Raw genomic sequence first — 13,386 nt, 5'->3', positions numbered from 1 at the left:
GGGAGACACTGGGGAGGGTCGGGGGGGCGTTCATGGGAAGCAAAACCCCAAGATTAGCTGGAGAGTCTCGTCTGCTGTCTCCATGTCTCGGTGCTTCATTATGTCTCTATTGTGTGTGCATTCACATGCCCATGCACTGCGCAACAAGTAGGAAAATGAAAGTCTCCGGCCCCCGTGTTGTTTGCCATTCAAGCAGCTGGAGTGTGAGAACGTTTGAGCTGCGAGGATCCTCCGTTTATGGTGGACATATGGAGTCTGAAGCATCAAATTGGAAAATCTGTCGTTTTCACGCTACTTCTGTTCCTGCTGACATGACAACGCAGACTTTCCTTAGAGATGGCCTTTTAAATCTTGAGCTAAATTTGGTGTGCTTCAGCATTTTGCATGCATGTCTGAAAGATAAACCATGAATAAATTCATGGATCTTTGTGATAATCATTATAGAAATTGGGTTTTCAGGCTATTCTCACTGCAAATTATTAATAAAAAGTAGGATATTTGTACATTTTAGTCAACATATATGTGCATCTGAGATACAAAATAAAACTACTTACATATATACTAATAAACTGACTGCTGTCTCGTTACTCAAGTAACTGAGTGGTGATTGGTGCTGAGCTAAATATGAAATAGCTGACAGTGATAGATTTTGTATTTAAAGGATTAAGGGAAGTTCAGTGGGATTTATTTTAATCTCAGTGCAGTTAAATGGTGTGTCATATATTCCAAAAGGCTCTGGGGAGGTAAAAGTGGCTGTAAGGTGGGTCCAGTTTGCAGTTAATGTGTGTAAAAGAAACAAACATAAAGATACAGAGAGGAGAGAGATTAAATCAGATTAGAAGGGCAATCACATTTTAGGAGCTATGACAAAAAATGCAGGAAGAAAAAACAGAAATCTGTAAAAAGCAACTCTATATCAACCATTTATTACATCACAACTTATATGTGAAAGGAACTGCTCATATTGTAGTAACACAACTTTTATAAAGTCTCATTGTTTTAGCCCAAGCAGGCTGTTATCTTCACCAAAAACTCACTGTAGCAACATTTAGCAACTAAAATGGCAGATATTTTTCTTAAAAGTTGGTGGAGACCAAAACCAGAGCTAAAATGGGACTGAATATTGGACCTGCATTCAACATTTCACATTTCTTTTTGTATTTATGCTTAACTTCATGTATTGTGTCATTTTTTCATAATTTCAGTCATATTTTGGTCTATCCAAATTAATTTTGCTGTTTTTTTTTTTTTTTTGAAAAAATGTTTTTGGATGTCATGCTTTGAGTGTGTAAAGCATTTCAAACTGCCTCCATGTCATATGTGATATATAAGTACAACAGCCTTTCCTTGCCATTGTGTAGCCAAAAACACAGCAGTTCTAATCCACTTCAGTTACCTTGGGTTCATCTCAGCTACACGTTTTCCATTTAAACTTACAGGCAACTAATATGTCTGTGTGTAATGTCCTTTTTCAGCTACTCTCAAGCATCCAAAAGAATGAGGAACATTCACTTAGGAAAATTATAGTGTGCCACCTTTGCTCAGAGTTACACAGCAATTGCATGGCAAATTGCTAAATGGTGTTGTTATCCCATCATCTGAGAAAATACAAAGTATAACGCCTCGTAATTTCTCTCACAAAACTACAGGTTAGACTGGGTATTCGCATTCATCTCTGCTTCTTGGGAAAGTGTGATCACCGTATTGATTGATAAGACAAGAGGTTGTTATGTAGCATTATTGTAACTGGATAATGGAGAGGTGTTTTCTTGCAGAGACTCTTGCCGGTTGAACGGCTCCATAATCTAAGCGTGGCAGACCGCAAAGGCACCGAAGCCTTTTCCAGACCAGAGGCATCATTAAAATATTTAGTACACACTGAAAGAGAAACAAACAATTATGCTAAGACCTTTACTTTTCTCTAAAATGGAAGTTTGTGGCCTGCTTAGTGGGGGCGGTGGAGTACAACTGCTATAAACACACCGTATCGCTCTCCCACTCGCTCTTTTGTAGGTTTATGTGTCTGTTTCCTGGCGCTGATTTACTCTTCTGACTCCAGACTGAAATTATGAAATTCTTTAGGTCACAGATTTTGATATAGCAATTGTTTTCTGTCCGGCCAAGCCATGGTGGCAGCATCCAAGGTACTGTGCGCTATAAGGAATATATAATACGAAGCATCTGTGTCTTGCTTTCTTTGAAACACGCTAAGGCCAAAACCTCAGTTGCTGTGGAGGTGCCAGAGACTCAGGGTTGTGAAGTCATTTTTAGAGGAAAAACACGACTGCCAGGCATCCTTGGTCCACTTCCAGACCTAACACGATAGCAGCACAAACATGCAATTAGAGTAGTGCAGAGTCAGATACCCTGGGCATTGTTTGGTCGAACGTTCATAATAACACCGGTCAGAGAAAAATAAATCTAGAGATTGTACAATGGCAGAAACACCAAGACATAATGCATGTCTCTATTAGAAGCGGTTGAAATCGAATAGCAGAGTTGGATTTTTCGCTACCGTGCTGCAGGAAGTTCGGCGCACTCGAGTAGCTTTCTTCTTGTGGTGGAATTCTTCAGCTTGAGGAACAATGAGTTGATCCGTGGAATGATATGCTGCACCACAAAAATAATGCAAGGGTTTGTTGTTTTTGAGGTTTGGCCGGTTAAAGAGACGAGGTCCTGTCTTCATAAAATCTGCAAACTATATCTCGATTTCAACGGCATCTGGTAAGAATACCATTTTAAACACTGTCAGATATCATTTAAAGCTCTGAATCGAGGTTTAACAGGAGATTGCAGGGTGTGTTTGAGTTCCAGACATGGTGTTTTAAGGAACTTTTGGGCTGGTGGTCAGACAAATCAACTTGGTCTACCATTTTTGACATACAGACCTTGGCACTGGGAAATAGTGTAAAGGATAATTGATAAAGAAAATAATCACTACTTGGTAAAAGTAAAAACAAGTAAAACATCTACAGATCCTAAAGTTTATACAGAAGCTTGAAAAGCCCCAGCTTAAGCTTGGCTCCATGAAAGAACTGAATGCCTTTTAACCTTCGAGTTTCCTCTGACTTCTTTTTTCTGCTATGTACACAATGGCGCTGGAGGAAAAAGAAAGAATTTTCTTAGTTTATAGCCGTTTGCCAGAGCCAAAAGGAAGCACAAGGCTCATTATAAGTCATCCCACTGTGGCTTTCCCCCCTCACTCTCTGCTATAATGAATGAGGACTGTTAGCATATTTATTTTTTCCATAGTAATGTGAGGACATTTTTTCATCATGGATTGCTACATTTAATCACCATATGGCCGTAGTAGCTGTACTTTTAGGGTGAGGTGAAGGGATTTGATTTCAAACAAACCATGTACTGAACTGTTCAGCCAAAGTCATTTGTAATGCTTTTGGTCTTCAGCACACTTACAGAGGAAAATGGGTCAACAAACAAATGAATGGATCTGTATAATGGGTTTGTGGTAGGGTGCTTCTGTAAACCAATCAATATCTTGGATTGATGCCCAACATGGAGGGAGACATACAGACCTGATTGACCTATGAAAAGGATCTGAATATGAAACTGGGTCAGTAATGCCTCTACAGCACATAGGAATGAAACTGGCTGCAACAAATTGCAGAACAATGTTTACAAGCTCCAAGAAATGGAAAGTATTTTCCATGAGCGCAGCAAAATGTCCAGGGCTACTTAGATGATCGGTTTCTGTTTTCGTCCGCCTTTCATCAGACCTTCACAATGAGTCATTCCTCACACGGTCTCCTCCGGACTCGATCTGTCCTCCTCTGTTCTGCAGTAGCGATTCTGCATTCTCAGGCTGCTAGTGGGTGTAAGTGGTGCTTGGGTCTGGACCTGGTTCCCTGAGAACTCCTTCCTTCAGTTTTCGAGCCAAGCAGGGTGCAGGTCTTCACGGGTGACTGAACACTGAGGAGTATTCAGGGCCCCCAGTCTCACAGCGTGAAAGGTTGACCCACAATGAAGCCTCCTTCATTTGTATGAGCTTCATCATCATTCAGATTGTGTCCTCAAGTAGGGGAGTGGCGCTGTCTCAACGCTGAATCCGAGCATGCAGGACTCGGGCTTTGACTCTGACATTCACATGATTATTCCCACAGCCGCTCAGTCTGTCAGTGATTTTTAGTAAAGCTGAGTCCAATCAGTGTTTTGTTCTTTGTTCATTTGGTTTTCATCACTCATTGAGTGCTTTTACAGAACTTTTTTTTGCCATTAAACTGCTGTTAAAGCGCCCCAAATCAACATGTATTATAGTAATAGTCAATCAGACTCACCTCACAGCCAACTTCTCATGTCAAAACACAGTCACACCTTTCTTCAATGTCTCCTGTGCAATCACTGCATTGTCTTCTGTCCAATCACCTGCAGGGGAAGCAATTTTAGATGGGCGAGGAGCAGAATAAGACTCAATAGCACGCTTATGTTCAATACTAGCTGCTAGTCTTCGTAGACACATAGTGCAAGTGTTGCAATATATAAAAAAAATCCTCTGTTGCCGAAAAGCATTTTCCCCAAAGACCAAAGTCATTAAAGATATTTGTAAACAAATACTATGCTTGCTCAGTTTCTTTTTTAGACTTTTACAGCGGTACTTTTCCTCCCTTGCAGTGTGCGACTTTTCTAAGAAGGTTTTTAATAGTTAATAGATGCGCTCAGATGCAACATATTTGGTTCTTCTGTGTTTATTTGCTTTAAAAATAAAAAAAGACAAGAAAAGTAACATTTACTAGCTTGATGTCAAAGCCAAAAACATAACTTTTGTCCACAGGGTACATTTGTAATTATTTTCAATCAAAACCACATGTCTCTTTTTTTGGTACTAGAATTGAGAATACATTAAACTAAGCACAAAAACACTTCTTTTTTTTTTGACCCGGCTTGATCACATGTTTTGAGTTTCCTTTCACACGAGCGCAATAAACATTTTGTTGTCCATGCGCTCTTAAAGGTTTGCAGATGGGTCACTGGATGGCTTTTGATATCTGATGAGCTCAGTAACATGAAATGTCCCGTGTGGCTCAGCGTGATACATCTAGTCCTGTGCCTAATCTACCTCACTTGATGCTTGATCTCCTAATGTCGAAATCATACGCTGAATTAGGGGTAAGCGCATGTATGCAGAGTTCAGCCAACCCTCACCTCTACATATGGCCAACTTCACAGGGAAGATGCTGGTTCTCCTGGCTTTTTACAGGGCTGGCGGTAAAAAAAAAAAAACCCTTCAAGATTAGTGCTGCGTTTGTTGTTGTGGGATCCCCGCTAAGTTCACTTCCCTGACCCCTGAGGCTCCCCTCCCCTGCTGATCCCCCCCTCCTCTCTGTGGTCTGGTATCCGTGAGAAGACCCCACTCCAGCTCCACTCCAGCAGGACTCCCCCTCCACCCCTCCGCTGAAAGGCCTTTCTCTCATTAGCATGCCCCTGGGGCTCCCCGGCCTGCTGTTGCCAAACAAACACGGCCAAGATCTTCTTCTCCTGTCTCCCTCACTGTCTCTTTCTTCGGTCACTTCTCATCAATCATCTTCCCCTGTCTCTGTTATTTTTAACAACTTGTTTTACATTCTGTCATCCTCTTGGCTCTTCTCGTCGCACTCCTATCAGCTCCTTTAACCCTCTTAAATTTCTACATTTTTTTCCTGTTTCCTCTGTTTTCTGTTCCCTCTGTTTCTCCCATTTTCACATGCCGCTTCCTCTGTCGTCTCCATCAGCCCCGAGGACGATGTTTAGGAAATGTGGATCTGCCTTCCTTTCATGTTTCCTCTTTATGATGTTGAAACCGCCAGATGGAGGGAAGGCAGTGGTCAGAGGTTGCTAATGTATGCGGCAGGAGCAGAGGGCATATGGTGCAGATCAGAAGATGAAGGGCTCAACCTCGACCACTCCGCAATACACAACCCCCTCTCTTAGGTTGTGGTCAGATGAGAAATAGACAAAGGTAATTGTGTGCCTATGGGCTTTCTGCAGCAGAACAGTGTGGTTTTCACCCGCAGCTGAAGCAGAGGTCCCTAGTTTCCTCCTCCAGATTGCTATTCGCAGTGCTACCTGAACACTTCATCCCGAAACAGTCAAATTCACTTTTTCGTTAGGGCACACACTAATCTCAGCACAGCCCCCACTGACAAGAAGGAAAGAAACTGTGGAGGGGTGCCTTCGTGAGGCAGGATGAGATGAAAAAGCTCGAACGTGGAGGCAAGAGCAGAGAGAGAGAGAGTTAGAGAGCAGAGACATGCTGGAAGGAGAGTGAGCGAAAGAGGGAGCAAGAGAGGAGAGAGTCGAGGGGGAGAAAGGAAGAGAGAATTTGCTGAAAGAAAGCATTTTTGCTGGATGGAAGAAAAACAACCATGGAAACTCAATCAGAAGAAAACCAAGAGCAGAGGCAGGACAAAAGAGGTACCAACGAGCACTTACAAAGAGCCAGTTCAGTTCTTTTCACTGGTGTGTTTACTGGGGCTTTAACCTTCTCCAGCCTGCTTGGTTTCATTTCACACAATAGTTGGGTAGATTTTTACACAGTGGGGGAATTTTGAAATGTCAGAAACAGCATCCTTGTTTCAGTGTTCATGCACACCAAAAAAAAGTTTTCATTTGCAAAACTGTGCATCCCTGAATACGCAAAACTGTCGCTGCTGTCACGCTTCACGTGTGTTTTGTCTGCAGCATGCTGCCTGCGCTTGTTTTATGATCTAATTAGTTAAAATCTGTGGGATGCTCTCAGCAGACCTCTGTCCTGCAGCAGGAGGGATGCAGCGTTGCCGCCGGTCATCATCATGCTAGTGTCACTTTTAAGGACAATGAGCCTGTTGCAGAATCAACAGCAGATCAATCAAACCTCGGTGTGCATTTGAGCTGTTCTATCAGAGGACACTGATGATTAATGAGGTGGATGGGGGTGGGGTGGGGTGGCACGGACAAAGATAAATGAACCAGCATCGCAAACAGGCACTCATAAGGACTGTGTGCCCTAAAGAGAGGGCGATGAAGAGTCATTAACTCGCCCAACCTCTTCTTGTAGGAACCAGCAGGAAGCCTTGAAGTTTTTGTAAAGCTCTTTGTTCTGAACATCTGTTGCAGGTAAAGTACTGCACAGAGAAAGCTGTTACCAAGAAAGATTGTTGTTTCGGTGAGGCTGTTTGTAGTAAAAAAAAAACCAAGCTGAATTACTTTAAATAAAAATGTTTCATGCTTTAAAACTAATGGAAAGTTCTTGCAGTAGATAGTTTCTACAGCTAAGGCAATACTTTTTCACTATAGCAGGATTATTTTACTACAAAATCATACGTATAGGTTCTATCTGGATTCTGTAATATTTAAAGACCCCCACTGGTGAAAATCAAGTTATCTTTATTAACGTGTCCATATGGTGTGTTTCATATGCTAGAAGACATACCGTGAATTAAATTAGCACTCAACGCCATGGATGAGCATTTTTGTTCATTCATTAGTTGGAAACTGTCTCAAAAACATGGATTCAGACTTCTGGGCTGGTTTATATGAAACAAACCTAACAAACCATCCCTGTCACCTTGTAGTTTGGTTCTTTCTGTATCAATATCTCTCTTTAGAATCAGTTTCCAGTTGTAGCATGGAAACTGAACATTTGAACACTTGAACATTACACTTTGCCATTGTGTTGCATAGAGTACTTTTACAATGTTTAATCAGAGTTGTGGGTGAGCTGGTGTGCTCAAGCTGCATCACATGGGAAGATTTTGGTGGAGTTACATCTACAAACAGTGCAGAGTTGCATCTAAGTCATTAAAAGGCATGACTTCATTCTTTTCATCCTTAAAAATACATCTAAAAAGGCAATTTGATATGCAGAGATGAGATTTTAAAGGCTAAATCAGTGCACTTAGAGGCACTTTAATAATGGACTTCATTGTACTGGACTGCTTATATTGGGTTTTCATGCAGTACCACAAGCCCTGTTGAAATCCTGTAAATCCTACAATGTTCTGTTTATTTTCTGTAACTGCTAATTTGCCACCTAGAGCTCCTGATATCATCAGCCAGCCAGCAGTATCTCTTAATTACGTCTCCCAAGAGGTTTTGTCTTACTATTTTGTATGACCTACTTCTTTTTAATATCCTGAAGATATTACGTCTTAAAGAAGACTGTAAAGAACTACCAAGGAATAAAAGGGAAGAAAGTTTGGAAACGACATGCAGAAATGGTCCCAAGCTGGCGATTTTATAATGGTCTTTGTCTTAAAAAGCTGGATTTGAGGACCTGTGGACCTGTAAAGCCCCCACTGTATATGATATTGGCTTATAAATAGAATTAATTAGACCATTACCCTCCTATAATTTACTTGACAAGTCATGTTCACATCTTTATTCTTCTTGTCCCCAAACACGCATAAAAAGATATTATGAGCCCTTATTGGCCGTCATTGCCTCTTATTGCATGTGTGTCTCCTTCAGCCCGGCTCCTTTCACACACAGCCACGGGTGAGCTGTAGTCAACAGCGATTAGCTGGCAGAGCTTAAGTTTCTCTTGTTAGATAAGTAAACAGTGAGACCACTTTTGATAGATTTGCAGGCTCAGATCTCCCTTATCCCTCGAGAACTGCCATTATGGCCATTACAGCATTTTTAAGTATCGCTCCTCTCAGCGGAGAGTGTGGAAAATGAGACTCTTTCTCATAAATGGTGCTTTGGCAGCTCGCCCCAGTGGAGCAACAAACAACAATACTTAGCATTAGCTGTAAACAGACACATCTGTTAGCAATGAGGCCCAGATTTTAGACTGGAACTGGATGGTGCTTTTAATGGAGCTGGATGCCGCCTTGCTGTTCAGGACTTTAAGAGGAAATGGAAGAGTTGCAATGTCTTCATCGCAAATAGTGTGTGTCTAGGTGTGTTTATTTGTGTGAGTGGGCTTTGTTTACATATCATATACACACATTTCTATGTACATATGATTATGGGCCGCTTGTATATGTGCATGCTGCATGTGATTCTTTGTTTGGGTAGCTGTGTCTGTGTTTGCGTCTGATGCGGACTTTAGATTCAACTGTGTCTTTCAAGATGTCTACGGCTCACTTGGTCACAACTTCTTAGGATTTCTCTGTGCAAATGAGGGATAATATATAGCATTTTTCTACTTTCTAGCGAGCATGACAGCTGTCGGAAGATTTCAGTTATGGTGACGACAGGCTGTGTTTATGTGATGGTGGTGGTGGTTGAAGGACGGAGGGGAGGGCGGTGATGAAGCAGGACCAGCTGCAGGGGTTAATGATGACCTAGGTTCAAGCAAACTGCAGCGATGCATGGCCATACGAAGATGTTTAGAAGCACAAGGACAAACATTTGCTGTTGGGCCCCTGTTGCTTCCTGTATAGTGGAGAGTCTTAAGATTCCTAGGTATTTGAGGGTGCTTTCACACCTATGCCTTTTGGTCCGCGTAAAGCGGACTGGAGTCCGCAACACCTGCAAGTACGCTTCGTTTGGGCTGGTGTGAAAGCAGACCAGATTTTTTTGGTTCGGACTAAAGAACCGGACCGAGACCACCTTCGGGAGGTGGTCTCGGTCCATTTCTATGTGAACTCCAGTTCGGTTCGCTCCTGGTGAGAACACAAACCTGTCTCCATTCGGACCGGCTTGACGGCGCAGCAGACTTTTTGGTCTACGGGAGCTTCCGTAGCAACCTGCACAGGGAATTTTGGGATAACGATAACGTCTTGCAATGCATCTTCTCCGTGCCAAAAACGACTGTGTAATGTTCTCGTACGGAATGCAAGCTTCATGCTGGAACAACAGCAGTATTTGTGCTTGCTGCATAAAGCAATGATACGAATATATGGCAACAAGAACGAACAGGAGAGCATAGTTCATTGTTTACAAATAAACCTTGATCCATGGAATAAACACAGCCTGTTGTTTTCTTTCGGGATTTTTCCCTCTTCACATGCTGCGCCAATCAACGTTCACCTACGTCATCTAAAACTCCTTATTTTGTGAACAGCGCCACCAAATGACTGGGGGGAGATATAACATTCATCGTAGTTGGTTCAACTGCGAAAACACTGGTGTGAATGCGAACTGAACCAGTTGAAAACAGCAACATTGTAACAACTTTTGTGTCCAAACGAACCACTCTAATGGACTAACAGGTGTGAAAGCACCCTTAGAGTATTTTGATGGCAAACCAAGGAATAAGTATGACCTCAGGCCCTCCAGTCAGTTAGCATGAGGTGATTTGATATAGGCAGATTTTGTCCTTTTAAATCTGTTTAAAAATCGTATAAGTGATCAAATTTGCAAGAACTAAGGTGCTCTTTTTCCTTAAAGTGATGCAGCTTCTCCAGATTCAAGTAAGGGATCTTTGTTGTGAGCTATTCCACCTTTCTTACGTCCTTCATTTATAGTCTCTAGCTACTGCTGGCTATCTAATACACTAATAAAATGCTCCAAAAAGAACTACAAAATGACCCAACTAACGCTCAGTAAACGTATGTCTTTCTGGAACTCTTTGTCCCAGAAGCTGTTCCCACTTTTGCCCGATTTGTAATCCAGCGTTGCGGTGATTCGTTCTCATTTTCTCGTGTCTGTCGGGCCGTGCCTCTGTCTGTTTGTCTGTCTTGGGTCTGTATGCCAGCTTTGCCTGCGACTCATGTTGGTCTTAATGAGCCATCTCATTCACACACTGACGGGTTTGAGATGCCTTGACAAACAGGATCCTCCTGGAGTGTGAAGAGGCTGTTGTGGCCCATTGTGGCGAAGCTGTGTGCAGCGCTGGAGGGGCACACAGGATGGAGCTCAGTGGTGGGCTTGTCCTGGGCCTCCAGCCTGTGGGCCGGAAGAGCAGGGCCGTGGTTCACTGCTATTCTGAATGGCCCCTGAGAGTCCAGTGTGATGGACAGTCTCGGCCTGCACACACTGGCTCTTTGTATCAAGGCTTCTTGGACTCTCTCTCTCTGTTTCTGCTTTTTTTTTTCTTTTTGGTTTCTCTCACACAATGTGACACACTCACACTTTTTTTCTCACACAAGCATCTTTTTCTCTCTCTCTCTCTCCTCGTGATCCCGACGTGGCAAATCGAGCTTCTGCTGCGAGGCCAGACATTGTCATTACCAACAGTCACTAACTTGTCTTTCTCTCAACTCTACGCCTTTCATTCATGCGCTGCAGCAGAAGAGATGTGGAGTGTCTTGAAGTGGCTGGAAGTCCAACCAGGAGTATTAGTCAGGGGCATGTGAAAATCATCAGAGGAAAAGGGCCCAGTGTGATTTTCATTTATGGTTCTCTGCTCAGAACAAGCCAGCAGGATCTGTTTACTAGAGTAGAGTCACCAGCTCCTACTGTTATTCCCTACGGAGGAGGATGATTTGACCTAAAGTGTTCCCTGCAATATCCTGTATACTATGAAATCACACACAGTACACTTAGATAATGGCTGTTTCTTTTGTAACTCAAGCAAACATTACAAAAGTCTCTACGGAGAGTTGAGATGAGAAGACAGATGGTGTTTTCTTATCTATCCGGTAAATATGAAGCCGATGAAGTGTTGTTGTTGACATCAGGGCACGTCAGATAGTGGGGAAAAAAAGCAGCTGCTTTTCTCACACTTTGATTTTTGTAGAGATTGAACAAACAAAATGCAACATGTTGATTAAGGAGCTGTACAGGAGGAGGTCCACGGTAGTCTTTTCTTAGCATTTCCAGTTTTTGTGATAAGCTAATATAGACAATAATTGTATTTTTCTTATAGTCTCATTCTTGGTTGCATAAGTTGCCTCAAAAAAAGAGAGAAAAAGACAAATAAATCTGGTGCCAGGAAGGGATTTTTAAACTTTCAGCCCGCTTTAAAATAGGCAGATTACAAGTTAAGAACACGTCATAACTCACAGATGTTTTTCCCCACTCTGCTTTGAATCCATCCAGTGAGCAAATCTTACTTTACTTGGGAGCACACTACTGTCCCTGTGGTACTTTTTGCAAGGCTGCTTGAAGGTGGCGTTGGGCTTTAGGTGCCATTTCCGTCTTCCCTGATGTGTAATCCCTAGACTAAAGCTTTGTGAATAGAGTTATTCTAACCTGACAACATGCCGAGTCCAGCTGTGAAAATACCACCCGGGATTTATTGCGCTATTAAGCATAACACCCAAATGGTGACTCATGGTTTCTCTGCTTAGGAAGAGAGGCAGAGATGCCGAAGCAACATTAGATGGACGCTTCAGAAGCAATTCGCTCTTGTTGAGTGGACACTAATCAAACTGATGGCGTATTGATCGGATTGGTGGCTTTCAACTATAATGTACATTTTCTCTCTGTAAGTGCACCAAGTTAGACAAGCATGGTAGGTACAGGTGTGCCAGCTTGACCTTCTACATGACAGGACAGCAGAGATGCAACATGGTCAGTGTGATGCTTTGAAGAATTTGAAACATTACATATTTGGCTGTGTTGTTTCTTATCATTTTAGGCTTCACGGTAAAAAAAAAAAAACTGTTATTTTTACAGTAAAATTCCAGCAGCCGTGGTTGCCAGAATGCTAACATAAAATCACGGTAAAACATTTTCTGCATTTACGGTAAAGAAATGTCTTGATACTATAGATTTTATGTTTTAAAAATGTGCTTCATTCCATATTTTTCTGTAAAATTTTAACCTTTAAAGAAATTTTAGTTTTACATGAAAATGCCATATAAAATAAAGTTTGTGTGACCTATTATGAATATTACAGCGTTTTTCCATTATCAGCACAACACTTAATGTATTTAACTTTTAATATGTGTATTTTTAGCAAACATTCCAGTCATAGCTGTCATAGATATTAAACCATATGTCCGTTCATCAGTTTGACAGATCCAAACTGTATTTTTTTTACATGAAATAAATGCAAAAATTGTCACGTGTTTTGTTATAAATATTACATAAATCAGTCGTTTCCATTATCAGTAGAAACTGTGAAAACTGGTATTCTTTTTGAGAAATAAATGCAAAAACAGTTTTAGAGTTTACAGATAAAATTTACGAGCTTTTTTTTTTTTTTTTACAGTGTTCCTCATGTGTTCAGACAGTTTTTTCATTTTCAGATCTACTAAAATTCAAGAAATCACAGAAGCATGTCATGATGATATTATGGCACCCAACATAGTTTAAAATCATGCAAATACTTTTTGAATCGGGATGAAGATGCTGATTTTCTTCCATGACATGTCAAATGAAGTCATAATTACTAGTCTGATGCTGTTACTGGATCTGTTATTTTTGTGCCATTTCATTTGATCATAGATAGAAAAACCTAACCACACTTTTCATATGGAAACTCTTCTAAACAGAAATTATGTTATGTGGTTGTGGAAACAGTCCCACACAGTCTTTAACGCTGAAGGCAGCTTGATTTTGATCTGACATCTGCTA

General features: G+C 41.5%; 1 protein-coding gene across 3 annotated transcripts in view; it reads left to right on the top strand.

The window, feature by feature from the left end:
• Positions 1-13,386, top strand: part of gpm6bb (glycoprotein M6Bb) — a 32,031-nt gene that overhangs the window by 8,505 nt on the left and 10,140 nt on the right. The window contains exon 1 of one of the 3 annotated variants that reach the window (XM_051959260.1): positions 6,251-6,408. The exons of 1 other annotated variant lie outside the window; for it this stretch is intronic. In XM_051959260.1, coding sequence (XP_051815220.1) covers positions 6,360-6,408 — 49 coding nt within the window. In that variant the 5' untranslated portion in view covers positions 6,251-6,359. Of the gene's footprint in view, positions 1-6,250; positions 6,409-13,386 lie in introns of those variants that run through there. One more of the 3 variants, XM_051959263.1, reaches the window with a different exon arrangement.

This window comes from Acanthochromis polyacanthus, chromosome 14 (genome assembly GCF_021347895.1).
Source record: "Acanthochromis polyacanthus isolate Apoly-LR-REF ecotype Palm Island chromosome 14, KAUST_Apoly_ChrSc, whole genome shotgun sequence".
NCBI classification, from domain to species: domain Eukaryota; kingdom Metazoa; phylum Chordata; class Actinopteri; family Pomacentridae; genus Acanthochromis; species Acanthochromis polyacanthus.
The sequence above is the reverse complement of the archived record's forward strand: the minus strand, read 5'-3'. Positions and strand labels throughout refer to the sequence as shown.